Source organism: Mustela lutreola, chromosome 1, assembly GCF_030435805.1.
Source record: "Mustela lutreola isolate mMusLut2 chromosome 1, mMusLut2.pri, whole genome shotgun sequence".
NCBI lineage: Eukaryota > Metazoa > Chordata > Mammalia > Carnivora > Mustelidae > Mustela > Mustela lutreola.
The window spans coordinates 146,963,016-146,990,675 of record NC_081290.1 but is presented as its reverse complement, the minus strand read 5'-3'; the positions used below and the strand labels follow the sequence as shown (position 1 = coordinate 146,990,675).

The 27,660-nt window shown below is 39.3% G+C and overlaps 1 protein-coding gene and 1 long non-coding RNA gene across 11 annotated transcripts in view; one reads left to right on the top strand and one right to left on the bottom strand.

Moving 5' to 3' along the window:
* SLC10A7 (solute carrier family 10 member 7) overlaps positions 1-27,660 on the bottom strand; it is a 257,319-nt gene that overhangs the window by 62,626 nt on the left and 167,033 nt on the right. For all 10 annotated transcript variants that reach the window (XR_009354141.1, XM_059175993.1, XM_059175981.1 and 7 more), the window contains one exon: positions 9,513-9,548. Coding sequence is in view for 9 of the 10 variants with exons in the window: in XM_059175993.1 (XP_059031976.1) it covers positions 9,513-9,548 (36 nt within the window). In the remaining variant the exon portion in view is untranslated. The remainder of the gene's footprint in view (positions 1-9,512; positions 9,549-27,660) is intronic.
* Positions 1-27,660, top strand: part of LOC131832698 (uncharacterized) — a 57,344-nt gene that overhangs the window by 27,835 nt on the left and 1,849 nt on the right. Inside the window, exons 3-9 of the long non-coding RNA XR_009354144.1 lie at positions 5,970-6,041; positions 16,756-16,847; positions 23,155-23,226; positions 23,968-24,064; positions 24,230-24,409; positions 24,614-24,762; positions 25,299-25,423. This is a non-coding gene — a long non-coding RNA (uncharacterized LOC131832698). The remainder of the gene's footprint in view (positions 1-5,969; positions 6,042-16,755; positions 16,848-23,154; positions 23,227-23,967; positions 24,065-24,229; positions 24,410-24,613; positions 24,763-25,298; positions 25,424-27,660) is intronic.

Below are 27,660 nucleotides of genomic sequence, written 5' to 3'. Positions count from 1 at the left end.
GTTTTAAGGCTCAGCCCACCATTAAGGTCTGGGCTAGTTGGACTGTTGCTGCATCTCTGATAAGCATTTCTACAGAATCTTGACCTCCTTCCTGGAATTACTGTCTATTTTCCTCTCTAAAGCGTCAAATGTAAATAATTAGCAGTTGCATGGTTCTTTATAACTTACAGCACGTTTTCACATAAATTAACTCACTTCATCTTATCGTAATCCTCATTTTACAGAGGAAAAAACTGAAGCTGAAAGGGATTAAGGAAAACCCACTGTTACACAACAATCTGGCTGCAGACTGAGCCACATTTCTATGCCTCTCACCATACCATGCTATCTCTACACACAGATTGTGAGGAAAGGGAAGCCAGGGCCTTCAAGATGGCCTTATAATAAAGGAATGAATGCCTAAAGGTAGAGTATGTAACCAGGAAATACCAGTCTTAAAAGAGACCTAACCCAACTCTTGGGACAGATGCATTCATTCATCTGTCCATCTCAGATGTGGTACAATAAGAAATGTTATATATTCGGTCTTCATCCTAGCATAGAGCTTCCAAAACCATGTAACTTCCTGAGTCACAGGGGTGATAGGAGCATCTTTTACTATAATATTTGGATTTTGTCCTAGTTCCCAGCACAAAGGGTTTGGAGAGTTCCTGCATTGGTGAACGCATCCATATGCATGTGGTTAGTACACCCCCAAAGTCCATGGGGACATAAGATCCTGCACTTGGGACCCTTCTAAACCTTGCCCTATGTACCTCTGCACCTGCCTTCTCATTTGTATTCTTTTTTTTTTTTTTAAGATTTTTATTTATCTGAGAGAGAGAGATAACGGACATGAGCGGACATGAGCGGGGGGAGGGAGAAGCACACTCCCCACTGAGCAGGGAGCCCGATGCGGGGCTTGGCTCCGGGACTCCAGGTATAATATCATGTAAAATAAACTGGCAGTAGCAGGTAAATGTTTCCCTGCATTGTGAGCCATAATAACAGCAAATTATCAAGCCTGGGTTGGGGGTCATGGGATCCTCTGAAGCCAAGTCAGACAGAAGTGTGAGTATCTTGGAGACCCACTACTTGGTTCTGGAAGTGGGGGGCAGTCTTGTGGAAGTGAGCCCTTTACCTGTGGGGGTTTGTGCTAACTCTGCAGTGTAAAAACTGCAGGACATTCGCTTGGTATCCACAGATAACTGGAGAATTGCTTGGCGTGGAAACCGCACACATTTGGTGTGAGAAGTGCTGTGAGTACAGAAACATTTTCCTTGACCAGCCATCCATTCAGAAAATGTGTTTGAGTGGCTTCCATGGATCGTCCCTATTTTGGGCACTGGGGTTACGGCAGTGACCAGAACAGATAAAATCCCTGTTTTTCTGTGATGCTTATGTTCTAGTTAGGAAGAGAGATAATAAACAGGTTAACAAATGATGAAGATGTCATGTGATAATAAATGCTAAAAAGAACGATGAAGGATGATAGGTGGGGAGAGACTGGTGGAGACAGGGTATATTGTTCTACATGAAGTAGTTAGGAAAGGATTCTCTCCTAAAATGGCATTTGATTGGAGATCAGAGATGAAAGTGAAGGACAGAGCCATGTGGATATCTGAGTGGAAAATCAGGTTGAGCCAATGCCAAGTGTAAAGACTCAGGATGGTTCTTAGTGCTACCAGAGCATCCAAGTATCTTTGCCGTAGAACTATTTCATATCTTTTCCTCTCTCATCAAATCTCCAAAACCTTCTTGCCTTTTTTTTTTTTGTCCTCCATGCCTAACTTCACTTGCCATTTCACCGGGAAAATATAAACAATCATAAGAGACTCCTATAGTTACACAAACAAATTTACTTGTATCTTTGCCATTATCCCATGGATTCCCTCCTATTACTATGGATGAACTACCTGTGCTTAGGAGGTCATACTCTTCCTTTCTGCACTAGAACTCACCTTCTTTCTCCTACTCAAAGACATGGGTCCACAAATTTTCTGTTCTTTTTTTTTTTTTTCCTGTATGAATTGTTTCTTCTCTAACTGAATTAATGTGTCAATACAAATATCCTAGTAATTTTCCCAACTTAAAAACAGATCCTACATTAACTTTGTTCTGTCCCATTTTCTGCATACTTTATAACAGAATGCCTCAAAAGAGTTAGTGATTATCACTGTCTTTAACTCTTTTTCATTCATTCTTGAACTGACTTTAGGTATTTACCTCCACAACTCTGCTGAAATAGCTCCTGCTGGGGTCCCCACTGACCTCCATCTTGTTAAAACCAGTTGATTCTCATTATATCTGAACTATTACCACCATTTGAAGTAGTTGATCACTCTCCCTTTTTTGAAACACATTCTCTAGTAGCTTCTAGGATACCAAAACCTTTTGGTGTTCTTCCTAAGCAAAGTGGATATCCCCAGTAGTCTTTGCTGACTTTTTAAAAAAATGTAATTTAATTTTTTTTTCAGTGTTCCAAAACTCATTGTTTATGTACCACATCCAATGCTCCATGCAATAAAGGCCCTCCTTAATACCCACCACCAGGCTCACCCAACCCCCCCCAACCCTCTCCTCCAAAACCCTCTGTTTCTAAGAGTCCACAGTCTCTCATGGTTTGTCTCCCCCTCCGATTTCCCCCAACTCACTTCTCCTCTCCAACTCCCAACATCCTCCATGTTATTCCTTATAATACACAAGTAAGTGAAACCATATGATAATTGACTCTCTCTGCTTGATTTATTTCACTCAGCATAATCTCTTCCAGTTCTGTCCATGTTGATACAAAAGTTGGATATTCATACTTTCTGATAGAGGCATAATATTCCATTGTATATATGGACCATATCTTCTTTATCCATTCGTCTGTTGAAGGGCATCTTGGTTCTTACAACAGTTTGGCGACTGCAGACATTGCTGCTATGAACAGTGGGGGGCAGATGGCCTTTCTCTTCACTACATCTGTATCTTTGGGGTAAATACCCAGTAGTGCAATTGCAGGGTCATAGGGTAGCTCTACTTTTAATTTCTTAAGGAATCTCCACACTGTTTTCTGAAGTGGCTGCACCAACTTGCATTCCCACCAACAGTGGAAGAGGGTTCTCCTTTCTCCACATTCTCTCCAACACTTGTTGTTTACTGTCTTGTTGATTTTGGCCATTCTAATTAGTGTAAGGTGGTGTCTCAATGTGGTTTTGATTTGACGCTCCCTGATTGCTAATGATAATGAACATCTAACCATGTGTCTGTTAGCCATTTGTAGGTGTTCTTTGGAGAAGTGTCTGTTCATGTCTTCTGCCCATTTTTTCACATGATTATCTGTTTTGTGTGTGTTTAGTTTGAAGAGTTCTTTATAGATCTTGGATATCAGCCCTTTGTCTGTAGTGTCATTTGCGAATATCTTCTCCCATTCTGTGGGTTTGCCTCTTTGTTTTGTTGACTGTTTCCTTCTGCTGTGCAGAAGCTTTTGATCTTGATGAAGTCCCAAAAGTTCATTTTTGCTTTTATTTCCTTTGCCTTTGGAGACACGTCTAGAAAGAAGTTGGTGTGGCTGATGTCAAAGTGGTTATTGCCTATGTTCTCCTCTAGGATTTTGATAGATTCCTGCCTTATGTTGATGTCTTTTATCCATTTCGAATTTATCTTTGTCTATGGTGTAAGAGAATGGTTGAGTTTCTTTTTTTTATACATAGCTGTCCAATTTTCCCAGCACTGTTTATTGAAGAGACTGTCTTTTGTCCACTGTATTTTTTTTCCTGCTTTGTCAAAGATTATTTGACCATAGGGTTGAGGGTCCCTATCTGGGCTCTCTATTCTGTTCCACTGGTCTATGTGTCTGTTTTTGTGCCAGTATCATGCTATCTTGGTGATCACAGCCTTGTAGTAAAGCTTGAAATCAGGCAACACAATGCCCCCAGTTTTGTTTTTCTTTTCCAATATTTCCTTAGCAATTTCGAGTTTTTTCTGGTTCCATAAAAATTTTAGGATTGTTTGTTCCAGCTCTTTGAAAAATGCTGGTGCAATTTTGATCAGGTTGAAAGTATACATTACGTTGAAACTATAGATTGCTCTAGGCAGTATACACATTTTAACAATGTTTATTCTTCTGATCCATGAGCATGGAATGCTCATCTGTCTTTTTGTGTCTTCTTCAATTTCTTTCATGAGTGTTCGGTAGTTCCTTGAGTACCAATTCTTTACCTCTTTGGTTAGGTTTATTCCCAGGTATCTTATGGTTCTTGGTGCAATAGTAAATGGAATCGATTCTCTAATTTCCCTTTCTATATTTTCATTGTTAGTGTATAAGAAAGCAACTGATTGCTGTACATTGATTTTGTATCCTGCCACATTACTGAATTGCTGTATGAGTTGTAGTAGTTTGGGGGTGGAATCTTTTGGGTTTTCCATATAAAGTATCATGTTATCTGTGAAGAAAGAGAGTTTGACTTCTTCTTTGCCAATCTGAATACCTTTTACTTCTTTTTGTTGTCTGATGGCTGTTGCTAGGACTTCTAGTAGGATGCCCCCAGAAGGTAGTCCACTGATACCTTTCCTTCTCTACTCTCTTGGTAATCTCATTCTTTCTAATTTCAAATCCATTTCAATGCTGACCTCTCCCAAATGTGTTTCTCTTATCCAGACCTCCCCTCTGAATTCCAGGCTCGGTCAACGGCTTACTTGACTTCTTTACTTGGATGTCTCAAAGACTTCTTTATCCAAATATGTGCAATACTGAGCTCCTTATAAGTTCCTTTAACCTGTTCAACCTTGCAGTCTTTTCTATTTAGTAAGTGGTAACTCCATCCTTCCAGTTGTACTGACTTCATCATCCTTGACTCTTCTGTTCCTTCATAACCTTTATTCAACCTTTCAGTTCTTTCAAGTTCTACTTCCAAATACTTTCCACCAGATTTACTCAACCACCTTGGCCCAAGTTAAAGTGTCTCTTGCCAGGATACTGTACTAGTTTTCTAATTGCTCAGGAGCTCATTAGCTCCTGACAATCTATTCTCAACCCAGCATCCAGAATCATCTATTGGAAAGATATGCCAGAACAAGCCATTCTCTTATCAAAACTCTTTTAATGGTTTCCTGTCTCTCTCAAATTAAAATTTTAAGTCCTTAACAAAGGACTGAAAGGTCCTACATCATTTGGCGCCTGCTATGACCCTGACTTCATCTCCATCTACTCTCCTCCTTGCTCACTGCATTCTAGCCATACTGGCTTGCTCACTATTCCTTAGGACACCATGCACACTCTCAGGTCTTTTCCACTTTCTATTCCTTCCAGCTGGAGCACTCTACCATCAGAAGGCATCAAAGGCTCCCTCATCTCCTCTAGGCCTTTCCCAAATATCATTTTCTCAGTAAGTCCCACCCTTGACTGCTCTATTGAAAACAGTAATTCACCCAACACATTCTGGTACTTCTTATTCTCCTCCTCACTTTATTTTTCTCTTCAGTATGCATCACTCATCTTATACATTATATTTTCACTTATTTATTGGCTGTTTCTTTCTATAAGTATATAACCTCGACAAGAGCAAAGATGTATCTTTTTTCTCATTGCTATATCCTTGAAAGAAAGTGCCTAGCATGTAAGAAGAACTTGATACTTATTGAATGAGTGAAGAGAAAGCTTAAATACCTTTTTTTGAGTAATTTTGCTATAAAACAGTGGGCAAAAATGGACAGCAGGTGGGATAAGGTGAGGTTTAATTTTCAAGATGTGTAATATTACAGAATACTTATATGTTAATAGAACTGATCCAGCAGAGATAGAAAATTTGATAATATAGGAGAAAGGGGGAAATCTGTGTGAATCATATTGTTAAGAAGGCAATAAGAGATAACACAACAGGAGGGACTGGCCTTAGAGGAGGGCAAAGACAGTTTATCTATAGAAACAGGAGAAAAGACAAAGAATATAGATGCAGGGAGGTGGGATCTTATAAAATTTCTGATTGCTTCTAATTTCCTCACAGGCTAGTTCCTTTCTGCATCGGATGAGATGAAAAACGAGAAGAGGCAGCAGAGATTTGAGAAACAAGGAGAAGGTATGAAATGATTCTCTGGAGAGTAGGGGTGAGGATTAATTAGGAGAAGGCAATAGGATCACCAGGCCCACAGTTAGTTGTCATGAATTTCAAATGAGACCAGTCAGCATGCGAGTGCGTGTTCCATCCACATTCAGGTACACATGCAGGAAGATCCAGCGTTGGGTTTAAGCAGGATTGGCTCTTTACCATGCAAATATGAAGCAGTAAGGTTCTTGATGGCATATGTCGTATAGTAATTATAATGACAGACCATGAGATCTAGGCTAGGTAAGATGGGATGTGAGGGTAAGGGAGAGAGGGTAGAGTAGGTTAGAGGCTTTGTTAAGGTGGTAAGGTAAATAAACTGGCCAGTCTAGCAAGTTTGAAGACTTTTTAATTTGGGGAATACGTCACAAAAATAGGAGCCATTGGTAAGAGGAGACATTTCAAAAGGGGATTATGTAAGGATGCGGTTATTGGCAGTAATAAAGTCAAAGATGTGTGTGACTACAGGGGTGATTGGCTGAGAGGAAGTGGAAGGTATTCTTACTGGAGAAGAGGTCAAGAATTTAGAGGCCAGGATATAAGGAGGATCAATTATGTGAAAATTGAAAAACACCAAGAATTAATCTAAGCATACTATTAAAAAAAAGACAATGGGAAGGTGCTAACATTTTTTGGACCCAGAGAGTGACCTTGGGTTCTACTGATAATTACAGTAAGAAGCGGTAGCTGGTCATATAGGTATATTGGCATAACCTCCAAAGGAATGAAAATATTTTATGAGGAATGCATGGGAGATGATCTGGAATTGGTAATGAGGTGCGAGAGAGACACCTTACCCCATTTCAAGGCTCAGTGATATGAAAGACACCTGTAGCAGAAACATGAATCAGAGGACAGGTTTCAGTTGGAGCAAGATGGTGAAGGGGGACATTCTGAGGAGAGGTCAAGAATACAGAGAACTGAGATTCCATCAGTAAAAATGGCCTTTACTAGCTACTACACCTGAACACTTAGAAATTTCCATTTTCAAGATAAGATTTTAAAGAGACAATTCAATTTCTTGCGGTTGTATTGGTTTCTTCAGCTTCTCTAACAAAATACCTCAAACTAGGGGGCTTAAAACAACAGAAATTTGTTGGATAGCTCTGGAAACTATAAGTCTGAAATCAAGCAAGGCCAGGCTCCCTCTGAAGTCTGTAGGGAAGAATCCCTTCTTGCCTCTTCCAGCCATGATATCTGCCATCCAGCAATCCTTCCTGCTCCTTGGCTTGTCTGCACATTCCTCCAATCTCTGACACAACTTGCCATTCTCCCTCTGGGTCTGACACCTCTTCTTGTAAGGACACCAGTATTGGATTTAGGGCCCACCCTGCACCAGTAGGACTTCATCTTAAATATTTATATCTGCAATAACCCTATTTTCAAATAAGGTCACATTTCAATGTTCTAGGGGTTAGAACTTCAACATATCTTTTGGGAGTACACAATTCAATCCAAACCAGGATGACAGGAAAATACTACAGCTTTTGCGGAATGTGTACTAATTTAAGTTGCACAGGTTTTTGTCCTGTGCAAAAGTGAAGCCTGGTAATTCAAGTTTTTAAGGAATGACCTTGCTTTGTGAAACACACGACAACCCTAACAGACAAAAAGTATTATATGCCATGCATGTGACGTAAGGTCATGTAACACAGACATATCTATTGATGCTGTGTGATGATGTCATTGAACCTATTGGGACAGTCTAATGAGTTAGCTCAGAGGGGAAGCATTAAACTTTGAAGTTGAGGGTCTTGGGGTCTTTTTCACTATTTTTGTAGATCTATTGTTTAAAATGTTGAACCAACTAAAGCTCACTAGCCTCTCTGTCTAAGAGTGGGAGAAAGTTTGCAACAGTGTGATGTCATCATGTTAAAAAGCTGGGAACATTTCTTGTTATGGCTGGAAATGGGCAGAAGGAGAAAAGAACTCATCTGGTTCTGTAGTTATGAGCTGTAACAGGGTCTGAGAGATTCCAGACTCTGAGATACTCAAAGGGCTATCCTAGGTCACAGCCCCATAGTTGTAGCTGTGGCTTCTCCCCAGCTCATCTTAAAAGAGTCACAGGAAGAGATGAAGCTCTTCTGCAGTGGAGAAAACCTGCACCACATAACCGTGACGCTTTCCATTAGTCTTCTGAGGGCCCTCAGACTGGCCTGGAACCTGTGCCTGTTGAGGGCTTCCCCCTCAGAAATCATGATCCAAGGTCTCAGAAAGAACACCAAGGGGTGATCCTAGCTCCTTACATTGAGCGAGCAGTTGGGCACATACCAAGACTTCTCTTCCAAGTAAATGCAAATCAATATTCACTTCAGTATTAATGTGACTCACTGCAAATTCTGAATTGGTAGAATCCAAATGAATGAGGTTTGTTATGCTGAGCAAAGTGATCTGATGATTTGACTCGTCCTAACCTTGTCAGCATGGAGCCAGCATTTCAGAAGGAATGGGGAAGCTGAGGTTTATTACTTGAAGGTAATGTCTTTCATGAAAGATGCAGAATCTAACTGCTTAGGAGAGCATCTCTCCCTCTCCACTTCCTGCACAGCTTGTAAGAAATGAAGTCCCTCACACTATTACTCTAATTGAATTCCAACTTGGGTAATTACACTATAATTAAATAAATTTTCCCCATAGTTTTAATTCTCTGACAAATAGTGCTAGTCAAACAGCTACATTTCACACCCAGAAACGATCCCCAACTCCATTTCAGTGATGAGTTGAGTGATTTATACTTGGGAAATGTTGCGTATGAAAAATGCACAGTTCATAAAATATTTTAGGTATCATTCATGATTACATATGCTTTTCTCAGCATGAGATAACATTAATTTCTATTACAATCTTTCATCTAATTTCTCATATGCTTAGCGCCAAAAGAAATAAGACAGTTAATTAGCAGTTCTCATTCTCAGAACAATTTTTGTTTAGTTAACCAGTGGCTGGCATTTTTTATGTCTGAAGTGCATTTCATTTTCCCTGGCATACAGCCTAGGTAGATGTTATTGCTTCCCATTCGACAGATGGAAGAATTGAGGCAGCATTCCCCAGAGTAAGAGAGCCAGTTACTACAAGCCTTGGGACCCAAGTTTTCTCTGGTCCTCTGGTCCTTGGCTCTTTCTATCAAACACTGGGTCACTAGCAATCACTTCGGTTCTACTAATGAGAAAAGAGAGAGCATATATCTGTGACCTATGTCGCAGGTCATTAATTTGCAATAATTAATGATTTAGCCCTGGGCTCTGATGCCATCCTTGGATCATGAGACCACAGAGATCCTTTATGTCAACATGTTATTATTCGGTACAGTTCAACTGGAAGAACAAAATGTGACGCAAAGTGGTGCAAAAGGATTCAAATTTCTATTTCATCCTAATGTCCTTTCCTAAAGGGTTGTAGATGGCTTTTAATAAAAGATATTAAAGACAACATCAAAATACTCACAAAAAGCAGCAGTAGCAGGGGTGTTATAACGATGCCCTGAAAGAAACAAAAGAGATGATGATCATTTATCAGCCTGGAAAGCAGGACAATTTTTTTGCTATTTTAAACTCTGATGCATGGAAATGTTGATCCTTCTCACCTCCGTTTAATAAAATCTAGGTGATAAAGATGAGGGAGCCCCAGTCTTGGCTCTCCCTACCATAAAGTCTTAGCATCTCTATTACGATTATTTGTATTTGGTGCCGTTAAACGTACAATCACCAATCTTCCTTAAACTTGTCTGCCCTTTTTAAAATGGAAGTTGCTTTCCATGTTGCATATGTATCAGTCGGGTGAAGCCGGCAAGCCTTCTCACTCCAAGGCTTTCAACTCTAACTTGGATAAAGTGCCCCCTTTCAAGAGAAGACAGGTGGTTCAGTCCCAGTTGGGGTCCTCTCCTGAGCAAAGACCACGTCAGTTGTGATGAATGAGATGTCGTGATTTTGTAATGTGAACCAATCTCCCCTAGGAAATGAGCTGGGATCTCAAAACTCATTTCACTTGATTAGACTCCATGTCTCCATGGTGGAAGGCAAGTCTTTCATCTAATTCAGCCACACAGGACCACCTCGGTCCCTCTGCCTCCCCTAGGCAGAAAGGAGCAAAAGATTTGTTTTCTGCAATGACAGGAAACAGTTTGAGGCTGTTGTCAATGAGGCAGGATACAAGCTTTTAGGTTTCTTGAAGGTAAATCTTTAAAACTAGGTGTTTGAGTTGGGAGTTAACATGACAGATTTCAGTTTTAGAGCTGCAGATGATTATTCACCCCTTTTAGTTCTTCCTTTATCTCTCAACGCTTCATTATGATTTATACAAAAAAAAGCATTCCATAGTTTTATTAATGAATTACATTTGGAACTTCAAAATTCCAAAGAGTCTGTGTGTGCGTGTGTTTGTGTGTGCATGTATACACACACATGCACGTGTATTGTGTGTGAGAGAAAGAGACAGACAGAGACTATACTGTGCCCAGGATCTAAGGTCTGGGACCATTTCATTACATTTGGAAAAAAGTACTTTTGATATTTATATGAAATCTTTTCATCATTACAGTAACTAATTCTTTTGGATGTGGCCCAAGAGGGGTGGGCTACCTTTTATGAACATTGCTATGACTTTCTTAGGTAATATACCACATGTGATTTACACATGAAGATTCATAGATGAGTTTGTTTTATAGTTAAGTAATAGAATAAATGCTTCTTTATTGTGTAAACTTTTGCAGCTAGCAATAACAAATACAACATTTTAAGTGTTAATTTGTTTATTAAAATATGTATTATGGCTTTAAAACTCTATTGCTGTCTATGAAACAGGTTCTCATCAGCAGCTTTAGGAGAGCTAAATGTGCAAAATGCCAAAGTAATTTTAAGAGCTACTGTCTTTTCTTCAATGACATGGAATATACTTAGACCTCAGGAAGAATTCCAAACTTTACAAGGCTATGTGGAAATGAAAATATCTGGCTATTTCAATCTATGTGGGAGCTATCTGATTTCAAGTCAATTTGCTTAAACTTTTATTGAAAGTCCACTTATATGTGAAGTACAGTTCCATTTATTAGAAGAATTAGTGGAAACTGATCTGCCAGAAAGGAAAACAAGGATGTTCCAGGAAGAGGGATGGGAATTCACAAAGCTATACAAAGTTGAGAAGGGGGTAAGAATATATGAAGTGGAGGCATCAAAAACCAGGTCACCAAGGACCTCATGGCCAGAAGAGGGAGTGGATCTGATCTGATCAACAGTGGCAAACTACTCAAGAATATCAAGTAAAGGTACAGTAAGGCGGTAAATAATTTCATATATAGAGAAAAAATTGGACTTAAGAGTATAAGCTAACCAGTTTTACCTTTGTTATCTATCAATTCACCCATATCCAAATAAAAGAAAGTAGAAACTTGAATTAATATTAATTGTGAAATACCAACAGCACCAATTACACTCATGAGAAACAAGGTACGGTATCTGCGATGGGATTAGAATTTTCAACTAGGATGAATGTTGAGCATTGTCACCACTCAGAGGGCATTTGTCTTATATCAGAGGAGGTGAAGCCACACTGGCATCTTATAAGTATATGGGGACCCACATTCTTCCTGGTGACCACTAATTTTCCTTTGCTGCAGTGGATTCCTAAAAGTGTTAGTAATAATACCAGGACTATTAATGGCATTTTGCTTCAGCACTTTCATGTACCACATTCTTAAAATGTGGTCCTCCCCCACTGAAGGAGGTAGGTTATATCATAGGCCCATTTTATGGATGAGGTAATAGGGGTTCAGAAAAGCTAAGCAAACAGCCCACAGCCATACAGAAAATAAATGGCAAAGGCAAAACCTGGATTTGACCCTGCTTTGCCCACCCCCAAAGCCAGAACTTCACTTCAGTGACTATGCCACTGGTCCTGGGTGTCAAGTTTCAGCAATCAGTACAGTTTTCGACAGAGTTCTGCTTCAGACATGTATATAGTGATTAGCTGCTGTATGATCTTGCTTTCAAGGTGATAACCAATTCTTAAAGATGATGCTATTTTGGAATGCAGAGCACTATTATCTGCAGGTTTTCCTGACTGAATATTTCAAGTGTATAGTTGAACATAATAGCTTCTTTGCAATTCTTCTAAAGATTTAATAATATTTATTCCTAAAATATTAAAAATTTCCTGGCAAATAGGATGTATTTTCTAATTCTGGATTCAAGATTCCTCATTATTTTCTTAAAAAATGTTTATTCAATTTCCTTAATTAAGATTGAATTGTTATACTGTGCTGAAATCTGTTTTTCAATTGTATTAGGAAATGAGTCAGCCACAGTGCCATTTATCGTGACAAGAACACCGTTAAGTTTTAGCGCAATCATTACAATAATTGTTAAAATACTAATAGCCAACATTTATGGAGTGCTTATCTCACATCAATGATGTGCTAAGGACTTCATGAATGTGATCTTATGGAACTCTCACAACAACCCTATCGGGTAGGTACTATTATTATCCCCATCTCCTACAGAAGGAAACTACGTCTCAGAGATACAGTTTGACCTAGGAAGAGGCGATGCCGGGAATTCAATCTCTGTCTCCCTGGTTCCACAGCCTGGCAGCCTGAATGGTGTAAATAAAATCTTTGTAGTCTTACCCTATTTCCTCAGGGTTGTATTTTTAGAGTAAACCTGAGAGGAGCTTCAAACTCAGTATGTCTTTTTGATGACATGAAACAAATTGAGAGATCAGCCTTTGTGTGACACGGTTGATACATTTTTTTTTAAGTCAGGTTTTTACAAAATCGATGGTAAAAAGGGTGAGCTGAAATGTAAACTGTAACAGCAACAATCACTAGGAGATGGAAAGTCAGACAAACATATTCTTTTCTCTTGGGTATAGAGAAGGCTCAATTTGATTGTCTCTTTTCTCTTCCCCAGTAAATCCTATGTAAATGGATAAAATCAAAGAAGTGGTAGATGAGCACTTCTAGCAAAAGATGTTACCCCTCTGCTTGCAGATTCAAGGTCAAGACATAGTTTTAGCATCCTTGCAATTGGGATGGAGTGCTAAGCTTTCTGATTGCAACACCTGAAGAAGTCTAGTCATAAAGTGACTGGCTTTGATTGGCTCTTAAAAAAGCCTTCAGAAAATCCATTTACACCTCTGATGTGAATAACTGGGTGAATATATTTCAATGGCTTCAGTGGGAAGGAGAAAAAAGTGTCAAATTTCAGACACTGAGATTTAGTCACAATACAAGCCTCCCCAAACCTCCAAATAACAACAAAAACAACACCAAAAATGTAAATGTACCTCTCAGCGGTAATGTTAGTTAAAAAGGCAAAACTTAAGTGAATTATCATTTTTTAAAAATAGGAAATGTTGTCAAAAGACTTTGCTGCAACAACTATTACTATCACACAGAAACCAAAATTGACTTCTTAGGTGTCTGTCTCTAGGATGTTGAATGTAAAGGTTTGGAAAAGGTGCTTTTTATTTTTTAATTAAAAGGCAATCACTTAATTTTTACAGAATAACAGATACTCCTCTGAAATGTGACCCCCTCTGTCTCCCTCACTTGCTCACCAGTGAGGTGAGGCTATGATGGCTATGCTTTCGCGGGAGAACCCACAGAGAGGCAATGTTCTTCTGAAGGCAACGCTGACCTTTCACAACAGAGAAGCTCTCTTTTCAATGATCCCAAACCACCTCCACGGTCGCTCTGCCTTCCCCTTTGAAGCAACTTAGGGCACGTCTCACCCCTCCTGTCTTGGGATGGCCTTTTAATTGATGCTTTTGAGTGGTGTAAATAAAATCTCTGCACTCTTCAACTATATTGCCTCAAGCCTACAATTTAAGAATAATGCTGAGATGAGCATTTAGGGGCCCACACTAAGTCTTTTCCAGGCTAAAGGTCATTAGGCAGCCCCCTCAACATGACTTCCCTAGGGTAGGGCTCTGAGGCTCCTCTTAGATCTAATCTCCTTCAGGTGAACCTAAGAGCACATAGCACTCATTTCTTTTCTTTCTTTCTTTCTTTTTTTAATTTCTTTTCAGCGTAACAGAATTCATTGTTTTTGCACCACACCCAGTGCTCCATGCAATAGTGCCCTCTATAATACCCACCACCTGACTCCCCCAACCTCCCACCCCCCGCCCCTTCAAAATGCTCAGATTGTTTTTCAGAGTCCATAGTCTCTCATGGTGCACCTCCCCTTCCAATTTCCCTCAACTCCCTTCATAGCACTCATTTCATGACAATTGAGCAAAATTTGGAACTTTCATCCTGGAGCATTAACAGGCCAATCCAAGGATTATTTAATTACCTGGAGGGATATACTTCTGTTTGACTTTTATTTGCTAGTAATTCAGGCTCAGAAATTACATGCTAACTTATACAGTACTGTCCAGTAGATACAGAAATAATTTCTGTCTAGTAGGAAAAAAAGATGACAAAGGTTATGGTCTTACTACCTTATAGGTATTAGCCAGTTTTGTCCTTAACCTAGTGAACTTATTTTGGTATTCTTTTCTGGTGGACTATATAATCCCTACTTTTTTTTTTTTTTTAAGTTTTATTTATGAGGGGGGAAAGGCACACAGGACAAAGAGAATCCCAAGCAGACTCCCTGCTGAGCACCCCCCCTCACTGCCCCAACACAGGGCTCGATTCCACAACCTAGAGATCATGATATGAGCCAAAACCAAGAATCAAATGCTTAACTGAGGTACCCAGGCACCCCTCTAATCCCCATTCCTATAACCTCATAGAAATCAACCTTACCATCCTGCTGGTTCCCCTATTATTCAGTCAAATAAGTGTTCGACATGAGCTCACTTTATATTTGTAAGAAAGTCATGTTTTCAGCTTTTGAAAATTCTACTTTGACAGCTACTTTACTCTGAGCCTTGCACTTTTGTTAATGCTAAGATGACTTTTTTTTTTTAAAGGGTTAATGCCAACTAAAACTCCCAGTTTGTCTTCACATGTTGTCCAGTAGTCAGTATACAGTGGTATCTTAAAAAGTTCAAGAGAAGGAGAGCCTGGGTGGCTCAGTGGGTTAAGCCTCCACCTTCGGATCAGGTCACAAGTCTAGGGTCCTGGGATCAAGCCCCGCATAAGGCTCTCTGCTCAGTGGGGAGCTTGCTTCCCCCCCTTCTCTCTCTGCCTGCCTCTCTGCCTTCTTGTGATCTCCGTCTGTCAAATAAATAAATAAAATCTTTAAAAAAGAAAAAAAGTTCAAGAGAAGCTTATGCTTGTTGAACTAATATGTAATGAGTGAGATTGGCCAATACATCTTAAACAATAAATTATAAAGTGGTAGTATGTTCAGGATATATGGTCTCCAGATAATATGACCTGATAAACACGGATCTCAGAGCAAACATCAGAGTAAACTTCATAAAGTAAAGAAAAATGCATTAGGAGTAGTAGCTGGAAAGAAAGCTGTGGTTGATTGGTGGGAAAGGGCCTCTTTCCTCTTACCTCCCTACACTTTCCTCTTTAAAACTGGACCTTCACAGAGTGGATGGCTCAATACCCCCAAATTAAGCATTTCTCAGGATATTCATAGCTCTGTCAGGGGAAGAAGGTTCCTAGCAGCTGGTTTGAGCATTCTGGTGTGTCTGCCAGGCACAGGGCACTATAGTAAAGACAGTGGCATCAGACTAGATAACACCAGCCACTAAAAACATCCAGTCAGTTCTCTCTCGTCTGAGTCCATGTTTGCCAAGAAAACGTTGAAAAATAGTTTTGTTTTCCAAGTAGCATTTTTGGTAGAAAGAGAGCACGCGGGGCGCCTGGGTGGCTCAGTGGGTTAAAGCCTCTGCCTTCAGCTGGGGTCATGATCCCAGGGTTCTGGAATCGAGCCCCACATCAGGCTCTCTGCTCAGCAGGGAGCCTGCTTCCTCTTCTCTCTCTGCTTGCCTCTCTGCCTACTTGTGATCTCTATCTGTCAAATAAATAAATAAAACCTTAAAAGAAAAAAAAAAAAAAAAAGAAAGAAAGAAAAAGAGCACGCTGACTAGCTGACCTCAGGCTCCTAAAACACAACCATATTATGGTGTGCTAAACACAGTGAGTTTCTGGACCTGCAGAGCTAAGGATCTATTTCTGGATTCTGGGACTCCTTGGGAGCAACAGTACCTTGTGAGGCCTTGCAGGAATGACGGCTGGCTCGTCTCAGTGACATACATTTAATTAAAGAAACATTACTGAGTGCTAACCATGTATCACACATCACAGGAGCTGATGAGAAAAAGATTCCAAAGTTTCCTTAGCACATAAAACTGCGAGCATTTTGAAATGGACTTTTACATAAAACTCCAAAAAATAGTTTCTGTGAAGCCCCTGGCTTGTCTTTGAAGACTAACTTGGAATACCTTTGTTCTTTCTTTCCTATTTTTCTTCTCCTACAACCACTGGTGGGCATTGTTTACCTCACTAATGTACTTAGTGCATGACTATGCTATGGTTCTTGCCTATGAGGAGTTCCCATTATAGAAAGCAGTTCTACCCATCCTTCTGTAACTTCGACACTTCTGTTAAGCAATACCTCTACTGTCTTATTCCCAAAAGATTGTGGTGTTTCTTCAGACTAAAATGAAGGGTTCTTATGTACATAGTAAGTGTTATCTTACTAGATTTGGCCTCGTATCTTCTGAGATTTTGATCTGTCACTGAAACATTCAGCAAATACCTACTTGGTGACTCCTCCATCAGGCCCCATTAGATGAGGGATAGCGGCCAATGAAACATGTACAGTGATGTCCTCAGCACTTTACAGAAGACAGAAAAGCAACCACAGTAAAACGGTGAGTGTTTTAAATTACAGTCTCAGTATGCTATGAGAGTGCTTAACAGGGAGGTGAGAGCAGTTTGATGACAACGGAAAGCAGAGTAGCAGTGGGGTACATAAAGAAGGGGCAGCCCCGGAGAAGGCGGGTGGGGAGAGAACACACAGGGAGGGAGGAGGGGCTGTACAAAGGCTCTGGAGGCAAGAAGAACATACAGCCAACTGCAGGTGAAGGTAGAGTGTGGGGAGGGCCATGGGAGAGATGAAGCTAGAAGCCCGATGAAGCAGGAAGGACTAATCATCCATGCTGAGGAGTGTGGCTTCATTTCAAGGCAAGGGGAAGCCCCTGAGAGAATTCTGGAGGCATGGATCTAGGGGAAGGGCCTGGGGCCAGGGCTGGATGATACCCAGGTTTAGGCAGAAATCAGTCTGGGTGTAATTTAGAAAAGAGGTTAAAATGGTGGGAAATTAAAAGGAGGGAGACTAATGAGGAGGCTGTTCAGTAATCCAGGCGGAGGTGGATTTGGGCTAAGGTGACAGAAGCTTAATGATCAAGACAAAGATATCATCACATCCTCAAGAAGAATTTGATATGTGGACTGGTAGATTTACTAAATATTGAGGGAGGGATGGCGATTAAAAGGATGGAAAGAGGGCTTCTTAGTCTTCTAAATTAAGTGAGTTTTGGCCAAATAGGGAGGCTGTGGAGCCAATTACTGAGCCACAGTAGACTTGGGATATATGTAGATCAATTTTTCTTTAGGAAGATGTTGGATCTAGAAGTTTATAAGGCCTCCATTTAGAGACACTTTAAGTAGTTGGATAGATGGGACAGAAGCTCAATCTAGGGTGGACAGTGGCTATAGATGAGTGAGTCCTCACCATACAGTCGGTGGCTTACTATGACAGAGAAGGAAAGACGTTCAGGAATACAGAATGCACATTCAAGCTCAGAGGAGACTTAGCAGAAAATGGTTTCAATGGGATAACTAGTGTGGACATTAAGCTGGATTGAGAGCTAAAACGGAAGAGGAGAGAGAGAGAGAGTTTGGACACTCTTTGAAGAAATCTATCAAGAAAGAAAGAAAGAGAGAGAGGAAGGAAGGAAGGATGGATGGATAAATCTGGCTATCAAGAGGAGGAGAGAGATAGAGCCATAACTGGAGGGGAATCAATATGAGGGAAAGGAAGTATGTTGGGTTTTTTTTGTTGTTGTTTTTTGTTTTTGTTTTTGTTTTTTAAGATTTTATTTATTTATTTGACAGAGGAGAGAGATCACAGTAGGAGAGAGGAAGGGAAGAGATCACAGAGAGAGAGGAAGGGAAGCAGGCCCCCTGCCCAGCAGAGAGCCCGATGTGGGACTTGATCCCAGGACCCTGAGATCAAGACCTGAGCCGAAGGCAGCGGCTTAACCCACTGAGCCACCCAGGCACCCAGTATGTTGGTTTTTGTTTTGTTGTTTGTTTGCTTTGCTTTTGAAAGATAAAACTTGGGGATTTCAAAATTGATTGAAGAAGAAGAAGAAGAAGAAGAAGAAGAAGAAGAAGAAGAAGAAGAAGAAGAAGAAGAGGAAGAAGAAGAAAGAGGAGGAGGAGGAGAGGAGAAGTCAATGGGGCTGGAGGGCGTGGAGGTTTAGAAAGAGAAGGGATTATACTTATTACCTTAAGGGAAGGTGGGGGAGGAGAGAAGGAGCAGCAGCAGGGAAGGAGTCCCAGTGCACAGCTGCAGGGTTTAACTTTAGGACGGGGATGGCTGACAGCTCTTCATTGTAAAAAGGGAGAAAAAGATAGATTACGCACAGATGAAGACAAACTTGCATGTGTTTGATGTTAGAAAGTTGAAGGGACTTTCATTTAAGAGCTTTTCTTTTCTTTTCTTTTCTTTTTTTTTTTTTTAAGATTTTATGTATTTGACAGAGAGAGATCACAATAGACAGATAGGCAGGCAGAGAGAGAGAGAGAGAAGGAAGCAGGCTCTCTGCCAAGCAGAGAGCCCGATGCAGGACTCAATCCCAGAACCCTGAGATCATGACCTGAGCTGAAGGCAGAGGCTTAACCCACTGAGCCACCCAGGTGCTCCGAAAGCTTCTATTTTCTATATTAAGTAGGTGAAGTTCAGGCAGGGGCAAGTCAGTGATTGGAAAACCTGTGTAGTGACTAATGGGAGCGGGTGTCTAAGACAGTGATGGGGCTCAGATTTCACCATCTTGTGAAGGTAACAAGTTAGCTGACCATGGCTTCATGGATACTGGAAGAAAACACAAGACTCCTGGGTCATAGCCACAGGGCGGTATCACTCACAGGATAGGAATGATGCCGACTAAGCGAGCATCAGCTCCCCTCACCCCCAAGTCAAGCAGGGTGGTGTAAATGGGTTCAGATGGATGCCTGCACCTATGGTGGGTTGCATTCCAGAGAAGAAATACTGAGTTTAGGGATCCAAATCTTTTATAAGGAACAGAAAGCATGCTTATCATTTGCTCTGGAGGGAAATACTATCTTTATATTTCCGTGGCAATAAGTGTACCTGCCATTTGTTCCAGAGGGAGATACTATTTCTATCTTTCAAGGCCATTCACTATAGAAACATTCCTGAGAAGATAGCTGAGAACAAAGGGCCATCAGTGCCTCTGATGACAAGATGTACAGAGATGTGAGAGATACATGGAGAATTGTCTTCCAACAGAGGAAATGTCCAGCAGGCCATCCCAGCTGATACTGGTTATCTCAACATTTGAGTTATCAAACTCATTACTGCTTCCTTCAAATACCCTTACTTGTACAGGAGAATGATAATTAATTATTTTTTTGAGAATGATAATTAGATAGTGATTTTTAAATGACCAGAAAAATCTCTCCAAGATGACACTGATCCTCTAACATTTCTTGAACATTATGATTAAAATTAGTAAGAGTCTAACCAACTTACGCTGACTTCCAACTCATACTTAGCTCTCTCTCTTTTTTTTAATTGGGGAATTTTCTAAATGTATGCTTCAAATCTAGATCCCTGCTAGACTAAACCGTGGTCTTTGGGCCACCAGCACTGGTCTCGCGTGGAAGCTTGTCAGGAATTGCTGAATTTCAGACCCCATCCCAGGTCTATTGTATCATCATCTGGATTTTTAACAAGATTTCCAGAATACTTGTAGACACATTAAAATTCAAAAAGAACTGATTTAGTTCTAGAGCAGGGGGAGGCAAACTTTTTCTGAATAGGGCCAAATAACAATTATTTCAGGGTTTGCTGGCCAGACAGCTCTGTTACAATTGCTCAACTGTGGGCGCCTGGCTGGCTCAGTGGGTTAAAGCCTCTGCCTTCAACTCAGGTCATGATCCCAGGGTCCTGGGATGGAGCCCCACATTGGGCTCTCTGCTCAATGCTTCCCTTTCCTCTTTCTCTCTGCCTGCCTCTCAGCCTACTTGTGATCTCTGTCAAATAAATAAATAAATAACATCTTTAAAAAACAAACAAACAATCACTCAACTGTGCTACTGTAGCTGAAAGGCAACCAAAGTCAGTAAGAAAACAAATGGGCATGGTCAAATTTGGCCCAAGGGCTGTAGTGTGGACCCCTGCTCTAAGGTGTTGTTTTGGATTAGCAGTTATAGTTTAAAAAGAAATGCATAAGTGTAACAAACTTTTACTTTTAAGAACTTGGGTTTTTGGTGAACCCACATTGGCTTCCAAATATCACAGCATGTTCCTTTGTAACTGCTTATACCACACTACTTAATTACCCTTTCTTCAATTTTTCTCCAGACTGAAAACAAAATGACCAGGTAATAGTGTGTAAAATCTACTTTCTTCCCCTTTTTGATATTTGCAGTGACATTTGCACATGCCCAGCTGCTGATTCTACTCCTTTTCTTTATGATTTGTCAAAGATAGCAATTCAGCAATCGCAAATGTTAGTGTTCTCAGGACGCTATGAAGTAATTTGTCTGGGTCAGAAGACAGAGTCTGCTAATCTTGGGCCTACTTTCCTTTTGCCAATATTTACTTTACCGTTCCTAATCTGAAGATGATTCTCTTTGCAAAGATGATGGAAGCAAAGGGAAGGGCCAGGGAGTGGGGAGTGTGTGTGTGTGTGTGTGTGAATGAACAGCAGGATGCTGGTAGTGGGCAGAATGTGTGGAGTTTCGAGTCCTGACATCCAGAGCTATAGAAGAAAAAGGATAAACACAAGAACACAAAAGGGAAATAACATGTACATTGCTAATTAGAATATGGTGATATATGTAAAGGCTGAAAAAACAGTGTTCAAACTCACGATTTTTCTTTTTACCCATTAAGTGAAAAAGTAAATCTTCTTTTCTGACCATGTAAACTCGTGGATCTGTATTAAAACTATTAACTTTGCTTTTTCTATCTAGATTAAGGACAATCTCAAGTTCAACTAAAGCCTAAAGTGAGATGGATGTGGAAATTTTCTGTATTTTTCAAGTGTCTTTCACATAAATGTCTTCTAAGTTTACAGATTTAACATGCAATAAGTAATTTTCCAAAGGAGCCTCTTCAAAATGCTTTTCTGGGGGCACCTGGGTGGATCTGTGGGTTAAGCCTCTGCCTTTGGCTCAGGTCATGATCTCAGGGTCCTGGGATCGAGTCCTACATCGGGCTCTCTGCCGAGTGGAAAGCCTGCTTCCCCCTCTCTTTCTTCTCCTCTCCTCCTACTTGTGATCTCTCTCTGTCAAATACATAAAAAATATTTTTAAAAAATGCTTTTTGTAGAGTATATATTGGACCAAAGAGGCAGCAAAAGGAAACTAAGTCAAAATTGCTTTTTGATGACACGAGCTTTCAAGGCTGAGCAAGGATTTGTCAAGGTTCAATTTGGCCTGCAAGGCCTCCACTGTGGTCACATGGCTGCAGTCTGGTGTGTCGTGGTGGTTTTCTTTTCCTGGGGAATACACATAACATCCTATGAAAGATCATTAGCAGCAGAGCAAATATTATACAGAAGAAGCACAACTCTTAAAATGCCAAGAGGATGGTCCCACATTATGCAATGGTCAGCCAAAGTCTCTGAATCTTATACACAGGAGCTGGTAGTTTTAGTGATACCAAATACGGACTTCATAACAATAGTCAACATTTATTAATGGACACTATGTACCAGGAACTGTGCTATGTGCTTCACAAACATTATTTAATTTTAAATTCCAATAATAAATTGATTATCCCAATTTTATAGTTGAGAAAAGAGAAGCTTATAGAGACTATGGCTAGGCTGTAGGAAGTACCAGGAGGCAGAACTCCAGCCAAAGAAATAAAAATAAAGGTTGAGAGGTCAAGAGATGGTCCAAAGGGATGAAAAGTTGTTAGAAAGGAAGGAAAAAAAAAAAAAAGAGCAAAGAAGGAAGTAGGAGATGTAAAAAGGTATTCAGGAAATGGATTGTAGGAAACCAACATAGGATCAAAGATTATAAATACAATCTGCCAGTGGTATACGAATACATGAAAAGAATGCACTAAGGAATTCTCTCTAGGCCATGAAAATAACACTGAATATTTACTACCCATTGGCTTAAAAGATTCAATGTGTATCTGTCATTTTGCTCATTGATGCCTCTTATAGAACGGGATACTTGCCACATACTAGACACTTGACTAGATATTTAACATTTTTTTGCTGAACAAATGAATGACTGTGTTTCCACAAATGTTTCTTTCAGGGAAGAGCATATCCTTTAGATGAGAAACACACACCTTCTCAAATGCTTTAAAACCCTATGTTTGTCATCATAATGAGACTAGCTGACATTTATTGAATTCCTACTCTGTATGTGTCAGGAACTGTTCTATACTCTTCATGTGTACTAACTATTCAATCCTCACTACAATCCTCTGAGAATGGTGCCACTATGATTCCCACTATATAGAGGAGAAAACAGAGATATACGGACAGAAGAATTATACAAAATTCCCAAGCAATAAATGGCAGAGTGGGAGGCAAGCAATGTATCTGGCTCCAGAATCCATGGTCTCTACCACCATGTGTTTATACAGTGGTTAGGAGTTCTTGGAGAAGTTAGAGATATCTGAGAATTCGAGCTAAAAGGAATCTCGAGGGGCACCTGGGTGGCTCAGTGGATTAAGCCTCTGCCTTTGGCTCAAGTCATGATCTTGGGGTCCTGGGATCCAGCCCCACGTCGGGCTCCCTGCTCAGTGGGGAGCTTGCTTCCCCCTCTCTCTCTGCCTGCCTCTCTGCCTACTCATGATCTCTCTCTCTGTCAAATAAATAAATAAAATCTTTTTAAAAAATAAATAAATAGATAAAAATAAAAGGAATTTCGAGAATCATTTGCTGTCTCACTTTACAGATTGCAAAATTGAGACCTAAGAGTGTCTCTCACCCACAGCCCAGAGTTAGTGGAAACACGAAGCAGAGGACAGTAAGTGCTTCAAATTCCCTGCCCACTTCTTTATTTCTGATACCTCACTGTCTTCTATAAGCCAGCTAGGTGAGTAGAGAAAGACTTACTTACAGAAGACCTGAAAACTATTCCTCAGCACTATTTACATGTCTAAAGCAAAAAGGACATAGAGAATAAAATTAGACCAGGTGCTGCCTTCCTCCCATCCCGAAAAGGCTCATGAATTTCCAGCAGGGGTATGGGAGAACATTTGTGCAAAATTTTGTGAAAGCAAGGTAGAGACGTGGAGGATAAAAAAGAGGGGATGATAAGAGGGTCAGGGAAGAGAGAGAAGGGAGGCAATGAAAAGTGATTTGTGGAGATCTAGGGAAGGGCCTTTAATGAAGACTTCTGGATGTTAAAGTAAATATATGGAATAATTATTAATTTATTTTCTTTTAAATAAGACATTTGAAAGAACAGTGTAATCAAAACTAGAGTTCAGAGTTATGACAGACCTTGACCATAAACAAACAACAAACAAACAAACAAACAAGAAAAACCATACTGTGTCTAGACATGTGAAATGAATGGGTTTGGCAGAGCCCATCCATTCCTTTTGGATGCATCTAAGTGACAGCACACACTGCTGTTAGATCTGGCTGTGACGATCAATACTGAGTGCAAAAATGGACAGAATGAATGGAGACAGCTGCACTCTACTTGCCTTGTCTCATATATCAATGGCCTGATTTATTCTGGTTTTTATCATATCCTTAGCTAAAGCCATTCCTGCAGCTTAGAAAACTGGTCCTGAGCTTTGTGATTCAGAGAGGCTTCAACTGAGAGAAGAGGGGAACTGACCAATGGTCCTCAGGTGAGCATCCCTAGTCCACAAGCCCTCTCAACCTTACCAAAACAGAGGCAGTAGGATTCTGATGTTCAGGCCGACTTTAAGAAGTCGCCTTTCCTGACTCACCCCATTACCATCAACATGTACTTTGAATAGGTTTCTCCTTAATAACATGTTTATTTTTATTAGATATCAGTGGGCAGGAAAGGAAGAACATACAATGTGATATTGAGGTCTGAACTGGATGGATCTTAGACCCTGAACCTCTCTAAGCCAGTGCTCCCCAAGGCCTGGAAGAATTCCTAGAGGCAGAAGGAAAAACAGTGATGAGATGAGGAAGAACATTAATTTATCAGCTTATTACAATTGGTAAACATACTTTGTCATCTTATGATCATGTGCTTTTTCTGGTATAAAAAGTTTAATAATTGTGGAGGTTCTTCAGAAAATTAAAAATAGTGCTATCCTATAAGCCAGCAACTGCACTACTATATATTTACCACAAAGATACAGATACAGTAAAAAGAAGAGCCATATGCACTCCAATGTTCACAGCAGCAATGTCCACAATAGGCAAACTGTGGAAAGAGTCAAGATGCCCTTCAACAGATGAATGGATAAAGAAGATGTGGTCCATATATACAATGGAATATTACTCAGCCATCAGAAAGGATGAATACTCAACTTTTGCATCAGCATGGATGGGACTGGAGGACATTATGGTAAGTGACATAATTCAAGCAGGGAAAGTCAATCATATGGTTTCACTCATTTGTGTAACATAAGGCATAGCATGGAGGACATTAGAAGGAAGGGGAAAATGAGGGGGGTGGTGAATCAGAGGGGGATAAGAACCATGAGAGACTATGTACTCTAGGAAACAAGCTGAGGGTTTTAGACGAGAGGGGGTTGGGACGGGTGAGCCTGGTGATGGGTATTAAGGAGGGCACATATTGCGTGGAGCACTGGGTGTTAAGTGCAAACAGTGAATAATGGAACACTAGATCAAAAAACTAATGATGCACTGTATGGTGACTAACATAACATAATAACAAAAACATTTAATATTTAATAAAAGTAAACCACTTCTTTTATAATCAAGTTTCACCTCTAGACTCAGAAAAACGCAAAAGAGCTAGCTTAAAATTCTTTTTAGTGCTTAGACTTTGGTCCTCCAAATTCCCAGGGTGAATTACTAAAAAGAGTCCTCATTTTTAGTTATATAATTATATACAGCTAATTCCTCTTAATGTTTCAGTGAAGACCCATTCCTATACAATTACTTCTGGATCAGCACTGTTGGGTGTTGGCACTAAAGAGTTATTAAGGAGGAGGAGTGCCTGGCTGGCTCAGTCCATAGAGCACAAAACTCTTGATCTTGAGGTAAGTTCAAGCCCCACATTTGTAGAGATTACTTAAAAAATTAAAATCTTAAAAAAAGTTTTTAAGAAGAATAGCCAATGTTTCCATTCAGAAATGACTGTAAGGGTATTTGTATCAGATATTTATTTTTAAATGTTGTCTGCTAACCACTTCTATATCTTTGGAACTAAAAAGTGCCAGAGAACAAGAAATGATCATCTGGTCAATTACACCAAGGAACTTAAGAGTCTTTAAGAAAATTGAAAATCTATGTCAACATAATTTTTCTAGTTCCCCAGTAGAGGGCAACTTCTACACACTTTGACAGTTTAAAAAAAAAATCTATGCATACGACATCAATAAGAACCACTGTTATGTTTAAAATAAAACAATACACTTATGTCTATGAATGGATTTTCACTAACAGGTAGCTATAAAATGTCATGAAATTTTAAATATGTAATTAGGAATTGAGTACATTTAATGTGTAATTAGCATTTTATGATTAATATGTGTTATTGCAGAAACTTTAAAGTAGCAACCATTTAGGTTACTATGGTAGAACTATCAGTATCTGAAATATACAAGGCAAATGATGAGAGTAGTGTTCTTTAGTAAACATTTTGACTGAATTTCATTATGACTGAGTTCCAAATACAGCTAATGTGAATACATAAAGTCTTTAATAAGACAAATACATACAAAAAGGCCATAACGCAAACATCTCAGGATACAACTGAATGTCATTGTTATTACAGACTTTGAAATAATACTTACTAGTGTTTATGTTTTAAATGACATCAGATATAAGAATGAAACTGCACATATTTACTTAAATATATGTATATAGAGTAAAATTCTACTATAATATATGCCATTACTATATAATTTGGACATAATGTGATATGTTCTTATTCATTCATTCAACACTTATTTACTGAGCATTATGTGCCAGATACTATCCTAGAGATCAAGGATACAGTGTGACAAACTGACAAAATTCTCTGCCTTCTTAAAGCTTATACTTCCCATAATAAAAAGTAATCTGTCATAGGGCCTTCTGAAAAGATAAATCTAAAAGACAGATGCTGTGTCCTGCAATGTTAGTTTATTTTTTTCCCTAAAAAAGGCTTTGTTTTTATTACAGATAGATATTACTTGAAAAAATGAAATAGCTCATAATCTTGATACTCAAAAGAACTCTAGTTGACCTTAAGTAATGTAAAACATGAATTTGATTGGAAAAATCTTATTTGTATAGACAAATAATGAAAAGTGAAATATCCTAGTACTTCACTCTCTGCCAGAAATGTTAAGTTTCTTGTGACTCCCTCCAGAAAATAAAATAATATACCAGTATCCATCCATCCCTTTACCCACTCACACATCCATCTAAACCTTTCTAAATTATTCAAATGTGCTCTTAAGAAAATTGTACTATATGTAGTACTTTGCACATAGATTTATTTTTCTCACTTCATGGTCCTTGAATATATAACTGCACCTCATTCTTTTATTTGACTCATTTTTTAATGTGTCAGTATTTTATAACATTCCATCTCTAAACACCTCAAACTTCTAATTTTAAAAGAAATTATACAGTTTTGTCTGAAATTGATTAAGAGCTATGGTATGTAGTGTTAATTAGTGTATGAAGACTGGGAATTCATAGACTTCAAAAAGAAGCCTGGAAAAATGACCTTTGAATTATTATGGAGAAGCAAATAAAAATAAACAAATAAAAGGAATCAGCAGCTGTTCTGGATTAAAAAAAAAAACTTACCAATACCTCCATTAGGTCACATGTAATGTAACAATCTTTTAAAGAGTATCTCTGGTTGTGAACTAGAAATAGTAAATTTTTATAATACTTCTGTTTTATAATACTTCTGTTATAAAAAATCAATATTTTTTATTTCCACTTAAAATCTTTAACTAAATAGCTAAGAATGACCTTATCTTATTCTATTTATAATACTGCTTAATCCTGATACTTATTCCAGTATCATATTTGATGTTAAAATGTGATCAGAATTTTTAAATTTTCAAAAATATTATGCAAAATAAAATACAAAGCACTAGGTGGTGCTGTGGGACCTTCCAGATAAACCAATGCTGCAAAGTTCTTCTCTAGAATAAATTAGTTGTATGGCTGATTCTATATATTTAAATGTACATTAAATATTGTTTCTAGATAAACCAATGCCACATAAGTAATAAGCATTAACATAATGCAAAAACCAAGTTGTGACAGATGA